Source organism: Helianthus annuus, chromosome 9 (genome assembly GCF_002127325.2).
Source record: "Helianthus annuus cultivar XRQ/B chromosome 9, HanXRQr2.0-SUNRISE, whole genome shotgun sequence".
In the NCBI taxonomy this organism is placed as follows: domain Eukaryota; kingdom Viridiplantae; phylum Streptophyta; class Magnoliopsida; order Asterales; family Asteraceae; genus Helianthus; species Helianthus annuus.
The window spans coordinates 16,244,432-16,263,175 of record NC_035441.2 but is presented as its reverse complement, the minus strand read 5'-3'; the positions used below and the strand labels follow the sequence as shown (position 1 = coordinate 16,263,175).

Here is an 18,744-nt window from a genome sequence, read left to right as displayed (position 1 = left end):
AGAAAGAATGCAAACCTTTCTCGACGGGCACATCAACCTTTAGCTCTGTTTCTTTGTCCACCCAAACAAACACGTAATTTGAAAGCTTACATGTTGCCGAATCCCTATGCATCTACAGCCAGATTCACCATTTCGGTTGAAAACCAATTAAAACCAAGCTAATCCACATGTTCCAGTTTTTTAAACTGAAGTTCACGTTTATGTTATTTGACTATGATATACAACTATACCATATCTCAACCTCAAATTATAATTACACCCATGAAAGAATTCATAATAAGTTAGGAATGGGTCAAGCATATGATTTATACCTGAGGAACTTCTTTGCAAGCAGTGCAAAACAACTTCAACTATGGCCTTTTCATTTGCTAATTGGTGCAACTTTGATGCAAAGCAAATAAGCTACAAAGTGATGATGTTAACATAACTTAATGTCGGATACAAAAAGTATAAGTTTTGAACAAAAATGGTAACTAAATGGTGGTTTGAATTAGGATAAAAAGATATTCTTCTCGGAGTGTAATTATAAACATCACAAATTTCAAATTAAAATAGTGAATACGCATACAATAAACATCATACCAGAATTGAAACATTACAGAACCATTGCCGGAAAAAAATATGGAGGCTTCAGTTCTCTTAGATTACCTCGCCACCTGCCACTCTGGCTGCCAAAGGAGCACCTCCGCCACCACTCTGCAATACAACTTCTATCTCCCCCTTTGACACCACCCTACAACGCCAGCAACTCACACCACCCTTTCGGTGACACCACCGCCACACTACCTACCACCAACTCTTGGTGGTTTTGCTACATCTCTGGATTGAATTTTCATAACAGGCAACTACTGATCCTTAATAATCATATTTCAGCAAAACAAAAAATAATTAGTTCTATTTATCCACTCATTGATGTAATTTAATAATTTAAGTTTCAAAATAAACGAAAAAAGCTTACTTAGAAGGGCTGCCAGTTGTTGTTTGACTTCCGATATCATAATCAGATGCCAACGGGCTAGGTTGGCTCGAGTCAAGTGGATCATCACTATCACTACAACATTTACTAAATACAGAAGCAGAAGTGGTTGAGCCTAAGGTCTTTCTTGAAAACTTTGACATCTAGCCACATGTGTGTTCTGAATGCAAAAGGTTCGTATTTTGGAATACTAAACAAAAGATAAGTCAATTAGCTAATATGAAGATACGGCCAAAAGATAAATTACATACTTTTTTAAACATTTACTGCAAAATGTAAGTCCAAGAAAACTTGAAATAAAAGTTCAATAGAAAAATAACGAAAAATGAATGTTCGATATTATTGCTAACGATCAGATTTTTGACTTGAACATATTATGGGCCTCTAGTGTATTTCTTGTTTCCAAGTGGTAGCATAAGTGTTTAACCATTTGTTAATTACTTTCTCAAAACCATATTCCAGGTACAAATGAATCGTGAGACCGTTGCTTAAACATATCCATTGCTTATATTTTTGTCCATTTAAGGTATAAATTGTGACCTCTTCTATTAGTAACATAAGATGCCTAACAATCTTTTCAGTTTCACACGGCATTTCATCGAGCAGTTGGTGTGCATTTATCAAAAACATTATAGAAATCCAATATTTGATTCACTTGAGCCCCATAATAATAAGTTTAAATAAGAATCATCCTAATATGAAACATTCATTGATTTAATTTAAACATTTTATTGTAAGATCGAAAATAATTAGAACCTGCAAGGATGATAGTCATTCAATTCTTTGAGTGTAGCAGGTATATCAGACGACACTTCTCCACCATTAGCATCTTCTTTCAACATCTCTGTTATGCATATCAAAATCAAATTAAGAAAATTAACTACTTTAACAATTTCTTCATTATCAAAGTTTTTATTTTTTTTCTTGAATCTTGTTTTGATACATTTTAATGCCTACCAATAACCAAAACCCAAAAAAAAATCACATTTTTATAACTACCCTTGTAACCAATCATCAAAAAACACATTAAAAAACATGCAACTCCTCCATCATCAAACCATTTCAACTTAAAACTTGTAACAATACCTTAGGGAAATGCGGTTTAAGTCACAACTGGAGTTGTGTGTTAATTGAACACCCTACCTACACATCACATTGATTGTTTAAGAAGACCGGAAGAAAATGAAAAAGAATACCAAAAACACATCACATTGATTGTGTAGAGAAACACAATGTAAGTGTAATCAGCCATAAAAAGAGCTGAATTGGAGGCAACTGATCAAACACCAGGTAGGCAACCACTTTCTTAGACAGTTCTGACCCATTTAAGAGGCAACTTAGACCCTGGATTTGACATAAACACATAAGCAACTTCAAAACACAATATATGAAATAATACATATAAAATGGGAGGCAATTGATCAAACACCTGGTAGGCAGCCACTTTCTAAGACAATTCTGACCCGTTTAAGAGGCAACCTAGACCCTGAATCTGAAATAAACACAAAATCAACTTCAACTTCAAAACACAATATCCGAAATAATACATATAAAATGGGAAGCAATTGATCAAACACCTGGTAGGCAGCCATTTTTTGAACCCACTGCAAAAACACATAAACTTTTTTTGTTATTTAAATATATAATATAACATCATATGAAACATTAAAGAATTTTGTTACTTGTCCAATTTTCACTTGACCAGAGCATTTGTGTTGATGTGAGAAGGATCATCTCTCTTAATATGACTACAAACATATCAAACAAATTCCACATAATCATCGGCTATTGTTTGAAATTAATCACTCAAACATTACGAAAGAGATTAGGTCACTGATTCTTACCAGATTTAGCGAGAGAAGAATAGACAGAAGCAATCAATTTGGAAGACAATGATCTCAATCCGGTGTTGAATGCCATTAAAGAAACAATGAAGATGAACCAAAAATAAGATATCTAAAAAAAATCAATTATGAAGGCAATTAAACATAGAAATATGTGAAAGAATGGCATTTTCTAAAAATACTATCAATCAGATTACATATCCATAAATAGCTTAATTTAAACATTCATAAAGATTAGCATACAATAAATAAAATTCAAAAATTAAAAGTATAAAAAGAGGAAACAACTTACTTATTATTTGCAACTGAATATCAATGAAATTGATCTCTATGATTTCACGTATCAACATAAGACTTTTTTCTCGGCATTTATCCGATGCTGTAAAATGCATATGGAATGTATTGCGGAAATATTAAATCTCAATAACATCTTCACATCCGAATCCTGCAACTATTATCATATAAAAGTTAAGGTTAAAACATAAAAAGTTAAGAATATTAAAGGATTCTGAATAAAAATGTTATAAACTATACAACAGTATTCTGCTAATTTTTTCTTTAGTAAACAAATCATCTGGACAAAAAGAGGGGATATTACATCAATGGATGTAGTAAAGGTTTTCCGATTGTTAAATTCAGGAATGACCTATAACATCGATAACAAAAAAAATAAGAAAGTTAGTTTTAATATCAAATTAGAACAACAAAAATACTTTAAGATAGATAAAAGTAGTTAACATTAAAATTTAATTGTTCGAAACAAATGATAAAGAAGGAAAAACCAAAGGAACAAACAATAAACGATTCAAGTTGATTAAATCATAACATGACAGATGGTATAAAATAACAGAATAATCATAAAAATTAAAAATAAATTCACAAATTACACCAAAAAAAAGATACCTTGATGAAGAAGATACAGGCATATTGCAAACCTACAGAAAAAAGTTTGAATGACAGCAAAATAATTCAGGATTAATAATGGAAGTCATGCGTAATGTTAATACTCAAAAAGCAACAGATCTTGAATGACAATCAGATACAGGCTTAATATAAAATAAGAATGATCAATAAACCATACTAATCAAACACATTTAAAAATAAAACATTCAAACGAACACAAACTATTTTATGAACAAATAGGGTTCATAGAATACAGATTCAATCAAAATTAAACAATTTTTAAATGAAAATCAGATCTGGAATTTGCATAAAAATATTTTATTATAACAAAATTATTTGAAATAACACTTTTTAAACATTAAAATCGGATTCATGACTATGAGTAAACATCAAATTCAATAACAATAACATAATGTTAATAAACATAAAATACAGATCTGGAATTACAATCGGACTTAGGGTTTCTATAACATAACAATATTTCTTCAAAAAATTTATCAAAAACAGAAGAAAAGTGATTATACACACATATATGGATAGATAACATTAACATACGAAATAAAAGATATTATACATTACAATCGATTTAGGGCTATGAGTAAACATCAAAATCTATAACAAAAACATAAAGATAATAAACATAAACAACAGATCTATAATGACAATCTGAGATAGGGTTTCTTGAACAGAATAATAGTTTTTCAAAAAGTAAATCAAATTCCGAACAAAAAAAGAATGATTAAACTAAGAAATTAACAATCTACACTTACAGCTTTCGATATGGATCAAAGAACAATTTCAGAAATCGATTGAAGAAGATGAAGAAAAGGACGAAGTATATGTTGAAGAGAGAAGGCGGTGGTATTCGAGAGAATTGAAGAGAGAAGGCGGTGAAGGTTTTTGTGTATTTAATAGCATTGAAGGAAATTGAAGGAAATAGGTAGAATATGAGAATGGCGCCCAATTTCACAATTCTCTGGCCAAAGAGAATAGCCACATCAAAGTCAAAAAGTCAACCATTATTTTGCTCTAGTATAATAGATAGATTGTTGTACCAAAGTTAGAGATATAATATACAAAAAATCTATTACCTTGCCCAAACACAGCCATAGTTGTCACCAAAAAAACACGTCAACCAAACCGTGCACCACACAGGTCATAAGATGAACCCTCGGATCCAAAAAACACCACCCCCGTCACGCCGCCCTCTTCAGCCCCAGGTCTAAGGTTCTGCAGCCTTCCGTTTCTCTGGGCAGTTGCGCGAGTCATGCCCGGTTACAAAGCGGTTGCATGTTCTGCATAATCGCTGGGGCTTTTGGTGATTCTGGACTTCCCTCTCCCCCGGCCCAATCATGCGTTTGTTGGTCCCGCATCCCTTATTGCGTATGCCTTGAGGATTTGAACAGGAAACGGGGGTGCTACTCTCACCTTCCACCACCACGCCAAGCATATCAGCCATAACCTGTGGTTCTGTTGCATCAGCGATTCTTTTACCACGTCGAGCGTCAGTCAATTCTTTTATCCAGCCTTTGATTTTTTCAATGAAATCCTCCATTGCTGCCCGGTCGCTCATCACAGCCTGAAGCGCTTCGGAAAAACAGTCCACTAGGTTGTTCCTGTTTAACGAAACCGGAGACAAATCTACCCCATACCTGAATTCTCCACGAAAAACCGGGATTTCGTCCACCTTTGTTTGCCAGAAGACGCAGAATATATGCCTGCAAAGGTATCCAATACGGCACCAGAGGTTACAAGAGCAGGTTGTAGTGTCCTCCACTGGGTCGACTTTAACCTGCACCATGTCGGCAAACACACCCACGTTATAAAAAAAAGGGTACTGAAAAGAAAAAAAACAGTGAGGGACCATTACCGTGAATTCATTGACGACATCGGAACGCTTGTCTAAATGCGTAACAGTATATATCTTTCTCCCGTCGACTTCTTCGACACCGGTAATGTAGCAGTGTAAAAGGCCCTTCAGGATCTCTTTGCGGACCTCGACATAGATGGCCGGGGAATACAATGATGCGCAGTGCTTCTCTATCGCCAAACCCGACTTGAACTCGTGCGCGCGATCATCCGCCTTGAAGTCCCCAACCCTCTGCCTGTAGCGTTGGGACTCCAACGTGGAGTCGTAACACAAAAAAAAAACTGGACAAGGGTGTTCGCCCACGAGGAGTTCACCTTAAACGCGGAGTTCGAACTCTCAAATCGGGATGTAGTCTTCATCAAACATGGAATTGGGATTTCTCTAAAATAAGCCGGGACCCACACCTCTTTTATGTTGAACATGTCTTTCAGCCACTCGTGATCTTCGAGCCCATACTTCTCTAGCAGCTTCCCCCATCTCCCCTCGAATGTCTCCGGTTTAATATAAATGTTCCATACCAGTTTATGAATGGCAGCCTGTAACACCCCGAAAATGAGTTTGATAATCAAACTCCGTTAATACTAAAAAAAACGGGTAAAGTACCGTTAGTGGCAAAATTACCCGGTAAATATTAGGATTTAAATGATTAATCCTAATATTAAATAAAAAGTGAACAAAAGCTTTTAAGGAAATAAAATGGATAAAAGGCTCGGGTTAACGGGACCTAAAATAAACTTAGTCATAATTTCCCCCGAGCCCACTAAGTTAACTAGGAATGTTTAACCTAGTTAATAGATGGGAATATTGTTAGGAATAAGTAGGTTGTGGCCTACTTAATAACGAACCAAACATGAGGGACCAAAGTTGGATATCTAGAAAATGATTTTATATAAAATCATTATAGTAAATAAATAAAAATAAACACACATATATGTGTGTGCGTACAAGAGAAGCCAGGAGCAAGCTCCCATGGAGCTTCACCCTAAAATTCAACAAAACCCTCAAATTGGAGGATCAAACAATGGCCAAACTCGGATCTGAACGCATAGAAACGGTCACCAAGTCAGGGGGATCGTAAGGTATGTCGAATTTCTAGCATTCTTGAAGTTGTGAAAATCGATTAATCTTGCATGATACGATCTATGTATAAATCATAGAAGTTATGGCTGAATTTGGGATGTAGGATTGCTTAGGAACAAACCCTAAGTGAAGATTTAGAATAAATAGCTATGATTTAGGTGTTTGGTTAAATCACCATACCTAGCTAAGTGGGTTTTACAACAAAATGATGAACACTTAATTTAGAGTGTTGAATTAATGAATATTGATGTTATGATGTAAGTTCTAAATGTAGTTCACGAACACTAGACATAGAGGGATTGTTTTGATGTGAATCTTGGTAAAAAATGACTAGTTATGAACTAGTTTGTAAATGTGTAAAATTCTGCCCAATAGGTGTTTGATGAAATGCCTCAATGAAAGTTAAGATGTTGAAATTCCTAGTGAAAACCACATTTGAATAATAAGGCAAGGTAGGCGAAATATGAAACAAGAAAAGTTCTAATCATCATGTTGATTTAGACTTAATGTCGTAAATCATGTGATTGAAAGTAGTTAACTTTAATAAGCTAAGTTTACTAACGATGAAGTCGAATATAGGCTTCGACATAAAGTCCGTAAGATGAAATAGTCATAATGTTGATGACTAATCTAACCATCTTACGAATCATAATGATAGTTTGACTCTTGACAAGCTAGAAGGAGACTTGGGCAAGGAACGGGTCAAACGGTTCGTGTATGGGAAAAAGAGCATAATCGGATGCAAGGTAAGCGACGCTTACGTCCTTTTTGTAGAATATGCATTATTTTGTAAACTACTAATGCGATTATTATAATATTCGGATTAAGGGTTCCGACGTTATTAACATGAGTCGGAACAAACAAAAATGATAAAAACCATGTATAATGGTAAAAAGAGATGAAGCGGTAATTTAGTCATGTAATGACTATTAACTAAGAAGCTTTCGTTAAGATTATTTTAACTGCAACTAATAACGAGAAAATGAGTAAAAATGGAAATTTAGTCAAGTATTGGCTAAAGTAAAATTGGAGTTAAAAAGGGGCACCCGTGGCGTAAGCCAAACGGGTGAAAACATAAGAAAGGAGTTTAAGAGAAAAAGGGGTCTAGTAGCAAAAATCCGAAATGGGTCGGATGAACAAATTGGCAATTAGTAACCATGTTTTGCTACTATTGAAAATGCCAAATCTTATAGGCCAAACGGGTCAAATGGTGTGATAACGCCATTTGACAATATCGACTAACATGGTTGTCAAGTCTTATGCTAACAGGACCGATTAGCAAATCAGAAAAATCTCATCACTATTGATTGTGTGATAATGAAAACAATGTATAAATCAGGTCTACTTGTTGATCCGGGCCAGGTACGCATATTCATGTTGTAGTTTAATATGCTATTTTGGTCGAATAATGGGAAAGAGAGTCTTTCGTAGTAAAAAGAACAAAATTGACCAAAACGCCCTTGTTGGCTAATTCGAACAAACAACCTTTAAAGGTTGTTTGGAAACAAGTTCTATGATTAGGTAGATACTTAGAATGAGTATAGAAGCTCAAAGAGGTATTATTTTTAGTCAAATGGCACTATTAGAGTTTTGCCGTAAAATATGAATTCTAGAGGTAAAATTTGGGATATGTAAGATCACCACAAGAAACCCACCTTAAAATAGCCGAGGTGGGATATTATAGGGTAGGAAATATGGTGATGGAATACTAGAAGCAATCGAAAGCGTCTTTAGGCTCGAAAGTGCTTAAAATACCCTTAACGGGTCAAAATGAGCATACTAGTGAAAACGGGTTTAATTTGTGAATAAACCTATGATTTGAACCTAATATGGTATATCACAATTATTTGATGAAGCGTATGAAATATAGGAATCAAATAAATACGTTTATTTGGTAAAATGCATAACCGGGTCAAAATTTGGTATAAAGGGTAATAAGCCGAAGACTTAGAAGTCTTAAATTTTGTTAAGCCGAATGTCGGATTTTGACTCCAAATGATGGAGAAATCAAATTACAAACACGAAGGAAGAAACGGTAGGCCAAACGGACAAGCGGTTTGAAAGATACGAAAGATTTCGTATCAAATTACGGCAAAAATGGGAAACTGGATGCAGGGTCCACCGTAAATTACGGTGCCACCGTAATTTACGGTGGAGATGAAAAGCCTTACGGTGGCCCCCTACTGGTTTACGGTAGGGGCATGTAAAACCAGTGGCCACCGTAAATTACGGTGCCACCGTAAATTACGGTGCCACCGTAATTTACGGTGGAGGTCAGGTTGAAATTTTGTTTTTGTTATCATTTGTTTCTCGGACTCGTCTAGACACGTTTTAAGTCCTTTATGACTAAAGCATTTCATGTTATTGAAATGTAGGTACTTTTGGATGCCGGAAGACGATCAAGCTCAGTGAAGAACCGAACACGATAAAGACACACACTTCCGCACTTTGACACATAGTAAATTTTAAACAACGAATTTAATCATGTTATGTAGAATAACTTATGAATTGTAAAAGTTTTTAATAAACTAGTATTTTTATAGCATGTGTAGTCTTAACTACACATCTAATCGTTGGTAATTACATACAAAATCGTTAATTAGTAACTAGGGTGTTACAAGTTGGTATCAGAGCCTTGGTTTAAGAGATTCAAGTATGGTGGGGAAAACCATGCTTGGACTTAAACCTTACGCTCTTGATAAAGAATAGTGTTCGGTTCGAGGCTTGATCGCAAATCCGGTAAGTGCATGTATGCTGATGGTCTAGTGTATTAAAGTATTGTAAATAACATATAGGGTTACCGTGTAATACACATTACCCCAACTAAATGATTGATATAGTTGGCAAAAATACGCGCGTTGACGCTTATAGTAGAAAAAGCCTTGTATTATAGTACGGGGGATTATTGAAGTTGACATTACTAACTTTTGTGAATGTCTTGACTTAAGGACACTTGCATTTAAAGATGACAAAGGACAAACAAATTAAGGATGTGATAGAGGAATAGTCCGGGGCATGACAAGAGGAACATGCTCACTAAGGACTAAATCGCATAAAGACCGCGAACAAGGTTAATGGCAAGAGACGCCCGTCGGGGCAAGCATTATCAGGTGCGTGCTTTTAAATATAATCGCGCAATTAGCAATATGCAACAAACATGTAAAGAATGATTGTCGCATATGTAAATTACAAACTTGGGAAACCTGAATAGAATACCTATCCAGGATATTATTTCCAAGAAAATTAAATAGAGGTGTTACTTACATGGGGTGTGATGTGAAAACTATAATAAGGTCGTGTATGTCATGTGTTAATCGCTTACTCTGGCCAAGTAAGCAGTGGCATATGATACCATGAGTTTCTTATAGCAGACACATTTACATCTGATGTAGTAAGGACGGGATAAATGGGACAAATTAAAAGTACCCAAAAGAATCAAATGAGCAAAATATTTGATAATAATGTAAACGCACAGCCGAGAGACGGAAGCGTATTACATTAGAAAAATGAGCCCAAGTGAAGGGACAAAGAAACATGTAAAATGATGTAAACATGTATTGGGAGGGGGTGTTCTTACACTCGAACCCGGAAAACGAAAGCATGTAAAATGATTTAGACATGAATTGGGAGGGGGTGTACTTACACTCGAACCCGGAAAATAAAAGCATGTAAAATGATTTAGACATGAATTGGGAGGGAGTGTACTTACACTCGAACCCGGAAAACGCAAGCATGTAAAATGATTTAGACAAGTGTTTGGGAGGGAGTGTACTTACACTCGAACCCGGAAAATGCGGATGTCTCTAAACGAGTCGTTTTTGTAAAACGCCAAACTTGAGAACAAAGTAGGAATATAAAAGCGAAACGAAGTCATAATGCGTACCGTAAGGGTTGCAATAGTAACGACTTCGGTAAAACACCCGGTTGGTGGGTAAGGAATTAAACACATGTGTAGACCGAGAAACGGGAACTCGGATGGAAAGTTAAAAGACTTGGATTTTGAGTCATTACTAAAAGATGAACAAGATAAAGTAAATAGAAGTTTTGATAAATCATGTTCAACTATTTTAAAGTTGAACGGGTCGAACAAATGTTGAAGTTTGACATTCATAGGTGAAGAATTTTCACACGAACAAGTTAAACGGGTTAGATAAAACGAAACATTGGAAAAGATAAAGAACCCGGTAATGGGACGAGATTGAATGCAAATATGAGCGCAAACCGAATAAAGGAAAGCGCGAGATATTAATGAACCCATGTAATGGGTCGGAATTAAATATGAGATGGTTGTGGACACGAATCACATTATAACCAAGCAAGCTGTAAAAAGTAACTGGACTAATAAGTCTAGTTAGCGAGACCGGTTAAGGTCAGCAATTAAAATCAAGAAATTTGGTTTGCTTGTAAGCGGTGGATTCGGTATAACTAAATCGAATGAATAAATTTGAAAACAAAAGAAATTGTTGCTAAAAGTGAAAATTCTCACTAAAGACCTTTAAACGGGTCAAGGTAATGGATTCATAAAGAATTCCATAGTATATGAAAGCGATGGATATTGCTAGGTTAACTAAACTAGTGAAAATAACAAAACTACGTTATTCCAAGTTGCACTATGTCGTATGAGATGTGTAGACAATTAGTAACCAAAAAGATGTTACCATACTTTTCTGGTACTACTAACGATTGGTTAAAAATATAAGTAATGTTTAAAAGAATTCTAAGATCGAATACATTGAGTTTAAACTCAATGAATTATGTAAGAAAAGGTTTCGAGGACGAAACCTCTTTAAGGGGGATAGACTTGTAACACCCCGAAAATGAGTTTGATAATCAAACTCCGTTAATACTAAAAAAAAACGGGTAAAGTACCGTTAGTGGCAAAATTACCCGGTAAATATTAGGATTTAAATGATTAATCCTAATATTAAATAAAAAGTGAACAAAAGCTTTTAAGGAAATAAAATGGATAAAAGGCTCGGGTTAACGGGACCTAAAATAAACTTAGTCATAATTTCCCCCGAGCCCACTAAGTTAACTAGGAATGTTTAACCTAGTTAATAGATGGGAATATTGTTAGGAATAAGTAGGTTGTGGCCTACTTAATAACGAACCAAACATGAGGGACCAAAGTTGGATATCTAGAAAATGATTTTATATAAAATCATTATAGTAAATAAATAAAAATAAACACACATATATGTGTGTGCGTACAAGAGAAGCCAGGAGCAAGCTCCCATGGAGCTTCACCCTAAAATTCAACAAAACCCTCAAATTGGAGGATCAAACAATGGCCAAACTCGGATCTGAACGCATAGAAACGGTCACCAAGTCAGGGGGATCGTAAGGTATGTCGAATTTCTAGCATTCTTGAAGTTGTGAAAATCGATTAATCTTGCATGATACGATCTATGTATAAATCATAGAAGTTATGGCTGAATTTGGGATGTAGGATTGCTTAGGAACAAACCCTAAGTGAAGATTTAGAATAAATAGCTATGATTTAGGTGTTTGGTTAAATCACCATACCTAGCTAAGTGGGTTTTACAACAAAATGATGAACACTTAATTTAGAGTGTTGAATTAATGAATATTGATGTTATGATGTAAGTTCTAAATGTAGTTCACGAACACTAGACATAGAGGGATTGTTTTGATGTGAATCTTGGTAAAAAATGACTAGTTATGAACTAGTTTGTAAATGTGTAAAATTCTGCCCAATAGGTGTTTGATGAAATGCCTCAATGAAAGTTAAGATGTTGAAATTCCTAGTGAAAACCACATTTGAATAATAAGGCAAGGTAGGCGAAATATGAAACAAGAAAAGTTCTAATCATCATGTTGATTTAGACTTAATGTCGTAAATCATGTGATTGAAAGTAGTTAACTTTAATAAGCTAAGTTTACTAACGATGAAGTCGAATATAGGCTTCGACATAAAGTCCGTAAGATGAAATAGTCATAATGTTGATGACTAATCTAACCATCTTACGAATCATAATGATAGTTTGACTCTTGACAAGCTAGAAGGAGACTTGGGCAAGGAACGGGTCAAACGGTTCGTGTATGGGAAAAAGAGCATAATCGGATGCAAGGTAAGCGACGCTTACGTCCTTTTTGTAGAATATGCATTATTTTGTAAACTACTAATGCGATTATTATAATATTCGGATTAAGGGTTCCGACGTTATTAACATGAGTCGGAACAAACAAAAATGATAAAAACCATGTATAATGGTAAAAAGAGATGAAGCGGTAATTTAGTCATGTAATGACTATTAACTAAGAAGCTTTCGTTAAGATTATTTTAACTGCAACTAATAACGAGAAAATGAGTAAAAATGGAAATTTAGTCAAGTATTGGCTAAAGTAAAATTGGAGTTAAAAAGGGGCACCCGTGGCGTAAGCCAAACGGGTGAAAACATAAGAAAGGAGTTTAAGAGAAAAAGGGGTCTAGTAGCAAAAATCCGAAATGGGTCGGATGAACAAATTGGAAATTAGTAACCATGTTTTGCTACTATTGAAAATGCCAAATCTTATAGGCCAAACGGGTCAAATGGTGTGATAACGCCATTTGACAATATCGACTAACATGGTTGTCAAGTCTTATGCTAACAGGACCGATTAGCAAATCAGAAAAATCTCATCACTATTGATTGTGTGATAATGAAAACAATGTATAAATCAGGTCTACTTGTTGATCCGGGCCAGGTACGCATATTCATGTTGTAGTTTAATATGCTATTTTGGTCGAATAATGGGAAAGAGAGTCTTTCGTAGTAAAAAGAACAAAATTGACCAAAACGCCCTTGTTGGCTAATTCGAACAAACAACCTTTAAAGGTTGTTTGGAAACAAGTTCTATGATTAGGTAGATACTTAGAATGATTATAGAAGCTCAAAGAGGTATTATTTTTAGTCAAATGGCACTATTAGAGTTTTGCCGTAAAATATGAATTCTAGAGGTAAAATTTGGGATATGTAAGATCACCACAAGAAACCCACCTTAAAATAGCCGAGGTGGGATATTATAGGGTAGGAAATATGGTGATGGAATACTAGAAGCAATCGAAAGCGTCTTTAGGCTCGAAAGTGCTTAAAATACCCTTAACGGGTCAAAATGAGCATACTAGTGAAAACGGGTTTAATTTGTGAATAAACCTATGATTTGAACCTAATATGGTATATCACAATTATTTGATGAAGCGTATGAAATATAGGAATCAAATAAATACGTTTATTTGGTAAAATGCATAACCGGGTCAAAATTTGGTATAAAGGGTAATAAGCCGAAGACTTAGAAGTCTTAAATTTTGTTAAGCCGAATGTCGGATTTTGACTCCAAATGATGGAGAAATCAAATTACAAACACGAAGGAAGAAACGGTAGGCCAAACGGACAAGCGGTTTGAAAGATACGAAAGATTTCGTATCAAATTACGGCAAAAATGGGAAACTGGATGCAGGGTCCACCGTAAATTACGGTGCCACCGTAATTTACGGTGGAGATGAAAAGCCTTACGGTGGCCCCCTACTGGTTTACGGTAGGGGCATGTAAAACCAGTGGCCACCGTAAATTACGGTGCCACCGTAATTTACGGTGGAGGTCAGGTTGAAATTTTGTTTTTGTTATCATTTGTTTCTCGGACTCGTCTAGACACGTTTTAAGTCCTTTATGACTAAAGCATTTCATGTTATTGAAATGTAGGTACTTTTGGATGCCGGAAGACGATCAAGCTCAGTGAAGAACCGAACACGATAAAGACACACACTTCCGCACTTTGACACATAGTAAATTTTAAACAACGAATTTAATCATGTTATGTAGAATAACTTATGAATTGTAAAAGTTTTTAATAAACTAGTATTTTTATAGCATGTGTAGTCTTAACTACACATCTAATCGTTGGTAATTACATACAAAATCGTTAATTAGTAACTAGGGTGTTACACAGCCCTGAATTCAGTGTTATGCACGACTTCTCCTGTAATCTGGAAGGAAAAAAATGACAAAAAAGGACATAAATTAGTCCAGCCAAAAAATATCTCGTATAGAAATAAATACAAAAAGACGTGAAGGGGCAACAGTTCCACCTTCGCAGGTAATTTCTTCATGATGTGCCACATGCACAGGCGATGGAGTGAACGATCAAACACAGTAGCCACTGCTTGCCGCATGGCCGGGTCTTGGTCAGTTAGCCCAAGGGTGGGCTACTTGTTGTGCGCCTCAAGGAAAGCCCTTAACAGCCACGTGTACGCCTCAATTGTCTCACAAAACAAAAGGCCAGCTCCAAAAGTGACGCACCGCTTGTTGTTGTCAACCCCAGTAAACGGAACGAAGATCAGATTGTACCTGTGTGTAGGTCGTTAATCAGTTATAACGCGATAAAACCAATTCAAACTTTCCAAAAACAATATATAATGAATATATATATATATATATATATATATATATATATATATATATATATATATATATATATATATATATGGAAACTTTGAGGCTGTGAAATGTACTTGTTGGTTTGGTAGGTAGCGTCGAACGCGAGGACGTCGCCGAAAGCTTGATAGTTGATCTTAGAAATTTCATCCGCCCAGAACATGTGTCGAATTTCACCGTTTTCCATGCTGTACTTAAAAGTGTAGTTCGGCAAGTGGTCGACCCGATCTTTCATCTTCTCGATCACCAAATGCGTGTCCCTGTCACCAATGAACATGCGAACCCTCGATGCAAAGTTCTGAAAGTCATCAGCCGTCCCTTTGACGTTTGTGGTGCCCCCCCTAAGGTTAACTTGTAGCCTATGTGCCAACAACGGACCGACCTTGCTAAGACTTGCTCGGTGGATGAATTCTTTAGTAAAAAAATCAAGCCTCCGGCGTTTTTTCGTTAGATCTCTACTATGCATTGGGACCATAGGATGGTAATGGTTCTCTTCAAAGTGATACAAGACCCAAACGCGAGACGACTTATCAAACTTCACACGTATACAGGCTTTACAGTCACACACCCGGAAAGTGGCTTGCCTTATCTTCAGCGATGTCTCGTCAAGGCTATTGAAGTTCCTATTCTGGCTATGCGGCTTGCCGTGGTTGGAACAAACAATGTAACGGTGCGTGATGGCTCCTTTCTTTCGCTTAACTGTTCCAAGCCTAGTTGAAAACCCACAGTGCTCTGCGTACAGGTCATACATCTCCGCAATGTCTTCCCATCGCTGAAACACGGTGTCAATTCTTGGTTTTAGGTTATCCGGAGCAGCCGGGCACCAGTAGCGTGTCCCATTTGGAGTGAACCAGGAAAAGCACTCATCCTCTGACTCTGTGGCGTGGTCTGCGAAACAAAACACACCAAAAAAATTTATATACTTCAGACATAAAAGCCGACTACATAAAAACAACTGATTTTTGGCGTAATTTAAAAAACTGAACAGAGGATTTAGTTTGCTTGAAACAAATTGTATTAGGTGGGGGATCTAGCACCAAAACATAAAACACACAAACATTTGTTTATTTTTCAAAAAAAAAAATCTATAATAACCAACAATTAACTATTTTTTACACTGAAAGTAAAAAATCTGAACCATGCGTGAACCTACATCAAAATGTATAAACTAATATACAAAATTAACAACAGGGTGAAGCAGTATAAAACTTAACCCCCCCCCCCCCCCAAAACTCAACCCCCACACCCAAACATCTGTTTATATACAATAAAATATGGATAACAAACAACAAATAAGTATTTTTTACACCGAACGTAAAAAAACTGAATTATGGGTGAACCGACATAAAAAATGTAAAAACTAATTTACACAATAAACAAAAAGGGTGAGGCAGTATAAAGTTAACCCCCAGCATTCAACCCCGATTTTCATTCTTGATTACCGATGCTAAGTCAGTTCCCAAAATAAAAAAATAAAAAAAGTCAAATTAAGGTTTTGACCGGAATATGTGTTACCAATGTCTGTTGCCTGAGTTGTTGGCATCAACGGAGTCTGGAAACCACCTGAACTTGATCCTCTCTCAACACCCACCGGATGGGCTTCGACATGTGTGCCCCCCCGCATTCCGGAGAAACCAAACTGCTCTAGAAACAGAGTGCCTCCGACATCAATCCCAGCCCCGGCTCCCCGTTGGGGGGTGCCAATGATCAGATTATTGGCTACCCCGGCGGCGCCACCGGTGATTTCTCCTTCCCCGTCGACATTCGGAGGATTATACATTTCTGGGACTTTTTGATTATTGGTTTGGTTTTTTCTAGTGAAGGGGATGGTTGAGGATGGAGGTTTTTAGGAGGTGAGAGGGAGAGGAAAAAGGCCAGAAGGTGAAATGTGGGGTGATTCAAGCAGGGAGAGTTTGTTTATATAAAGAGTGAGGGAAATATTGGGATTATGAAAAAGCTACAGTGGAAATCATATCATTTAACTGACAAATCGAAATTGGGGAAAACGGCCATGACAAGGTGGGCGATGGCTGATTGAAAAGGAGAGAGAGGTAAAATTACCTTATTAACCTTCACAAACGTCATGTGGAGAAATGACATGGCAACTTGTTATTGGACAATATTAGTTCTCATGGTTCTTACAACTGGAGGTGGTTTTCATTTTAGCGGTCCCCTATATATATATATATATAGGGAGAAAATCATGCGAGAACCACCTCTTATTGTGAGAACCGCGAGAACCAATGTGAACACACCAAAAATGCCTAAAAATAGCTAAAAATCACATAAAAAAATTTTTTTTGATTTTTTTAATATTTTTTAGGTTAAAATCGCTACTTTTCGAAGCAAAAAAAAAAAATTTTTTTTAATTTTTTTTTTTTTTTTTAAAAAAAAATTTTTTTTTGCTTCGAAAAGTAGCGATTTTAACCTAAAAAATATTAAAAAAATCAAAAAAAATTTTTTAGATTTTTTTTTGATTTTTTTAGATTTTTTTAGATTTTTTTTAGATTTTTTTAGGTTTTTGGGGGTTTAGTTTTTAGCATTTTAGTTTGGGTGGGGGGGGGGTTAGGTTTTTGGGGGGTGGGGGAGGGGGGTTTAGGTTTTTTTTGGGGGGGGGGGTGGGGGTTAGGTTTTTTTTAGTTTTTTTTTAGGTTTTTTTAGGTTTTTTTTAGCTTGGGGGGGGGGGTTAGGTTTTTGGGGGGGGGGGGGGGTTAGGTTTTTTTTTGGGGGGGGGGGTGGTTTAGGTTTTTGGGGGGGGGGGGGGTGGGGGTTAGGTTTTTTTTAGGTTTTTTTAGGTTTTTTTTAGGTTTTTTTAGCTTGGGGGGGGGTTAGGTTTTAGGGGGGGGGGGTTAGGTTTTTTTTGGGTGGGGGGGGGGGTTTAGGTTTTTTGGGGGGGGGGGTTGGGGGTTAGGTTTTTTTAGGTTTTTTTTAGGTTTTTTAGCTATTTTAGGTTGTGTTCACATTGGTTCTCAAGGTTCTCACAATAAGGGTGGTTCTCGCATGAGCTCCTCCCTATATATATATATATATATATATAGGGGAAGGTTCAAATGAAAACCACTAGTTATTGTGAAAACTAGAAAACTAATTAAAACCCACTAAAAAGGAGGGGGGAAGACTTTTAATGAAGGAGGGGTAAAATTGGAACAAAAAATATATAACTTTTCAAACATTTCCCATTTCTCCATACGTTATCATTTTAAAACAAAAATGGCACCATAAGATCATAAATTTTCTTATCTTTCATTCAAGTATATTCGAGCATATTTTTTATGACATAAAAAAAGATTTATGGTGTCGTCTTGTTTTCAATACTATTATTATAGTAGTGCACATGTGCAATATAACATGTACTACAATGTGCATTACATGCTTAAAATTAGCTTTTTGAGTCTAGTTTAGCTTTTAGGGTTAGATTTTTTGGAGGTTTAGGATTAGGATTAGGTTTTTGGGTGTGTGGGGGAGGGGGTTTAGGTTTTTGGGGGGTGGGGGTGGGGGGGGTTAGGTTTTTTTCGGGTTTATGTTTAGGGTTTAGTTTTAGGTTTTCGGGAGGGTGGGGGTGGGGGGTTTAGGTTTGGGGGGGGTTAGGCTTTTGGTGGGAGGGTGAATTTAGGTAAGGCGTTGCTAGATCTTGGA

General features: G+C 36.1%; 1 protein-coding gene and 2 long non-coding RNA genes across 3 annotated transcripts; 2 read left to right on the top strand and 1 right to left on the bottom strand.

The window, feature by feature from the left end:
• Positions 1 to 6,530: 6,530 nt before the first annotated feature.
• LOC110874133 lies at positions 6,531 to 9,209 on the top strand. The gene is made up of 3 exons (XR_002555670.2): positions 6,531 to 6,672; positions 7,332 to 7,419; positions 9,049 to 9,209. It is a non-coding gene; the product is annotated as an uncharacterized LOC110874133 (long non-coding RNA).
• Positions 9,210 to 11,876: 2,667 nt separating this feature from the next.
• On the top strand, positions 11,877 to 14,537 carry LOC110874134. The gene is made up of 3 exons (XR_002555671.2): positions 11,877 to 12,018; positions 12,678 to 12,765; positions 14,377 to 14,537. It is a non-coding gene; the product is annotated as an uncharacterized LOC110874134 (long non-coding RNA).
• Positions 14,538 to 14,879: 342 nt separating this feature from the next.
• LOC110875312 (protein FAR1-RELATED SEQUENCE 5-like) lies at positions 14,880 to 16,888 on the bottom strand. The gene is made up of 3 exons (XM_022123509.1): positions 16,624 to 16,888; positions 15,186 to 15,996; positions 14,880 to 15,021 (listed from the first exon to the last, which is right to left on the bottom strand). The coding sequence occupies exons 1-3, from the start codon at positions 16,886 to 16,888 to the stop codon at positions 14,880 to 14,882; spliced, it is 1,218 nt and encodes a 405-aa protein (XP_021979201.1).
• Between the last annotated feature and the right edge of the window lie 1,856 nt (positions 16,889 to 18,744).

What these genes read in the sequence shown, in the direction of transcription:
- LOC110875312 (XM_022123509.1), bottom strand. Translation starts at nt 16,888, where the DNA reads ATGTATAATCCTCCGAATGTCGACGGGGAAGGAGAAATCACCGGTGGC. An exon ending in AACTCAGGCAACAGACATTG is followed by an intron (nt 15,997 to 16,623) that starts GTAACACATATT and finishes TTTGTTTCGCAG; the next exon opens with ACCACGCCACAGAGTCAGAG. An exon ending in GCTACCTACCAAACCAACAA is followed by an intron (nt 15,022 to 15,185) that starts GTACATTTCACA and finishes ACCTACACACAG; the next exon opens with GTACAATCTGATCTTCGTTC.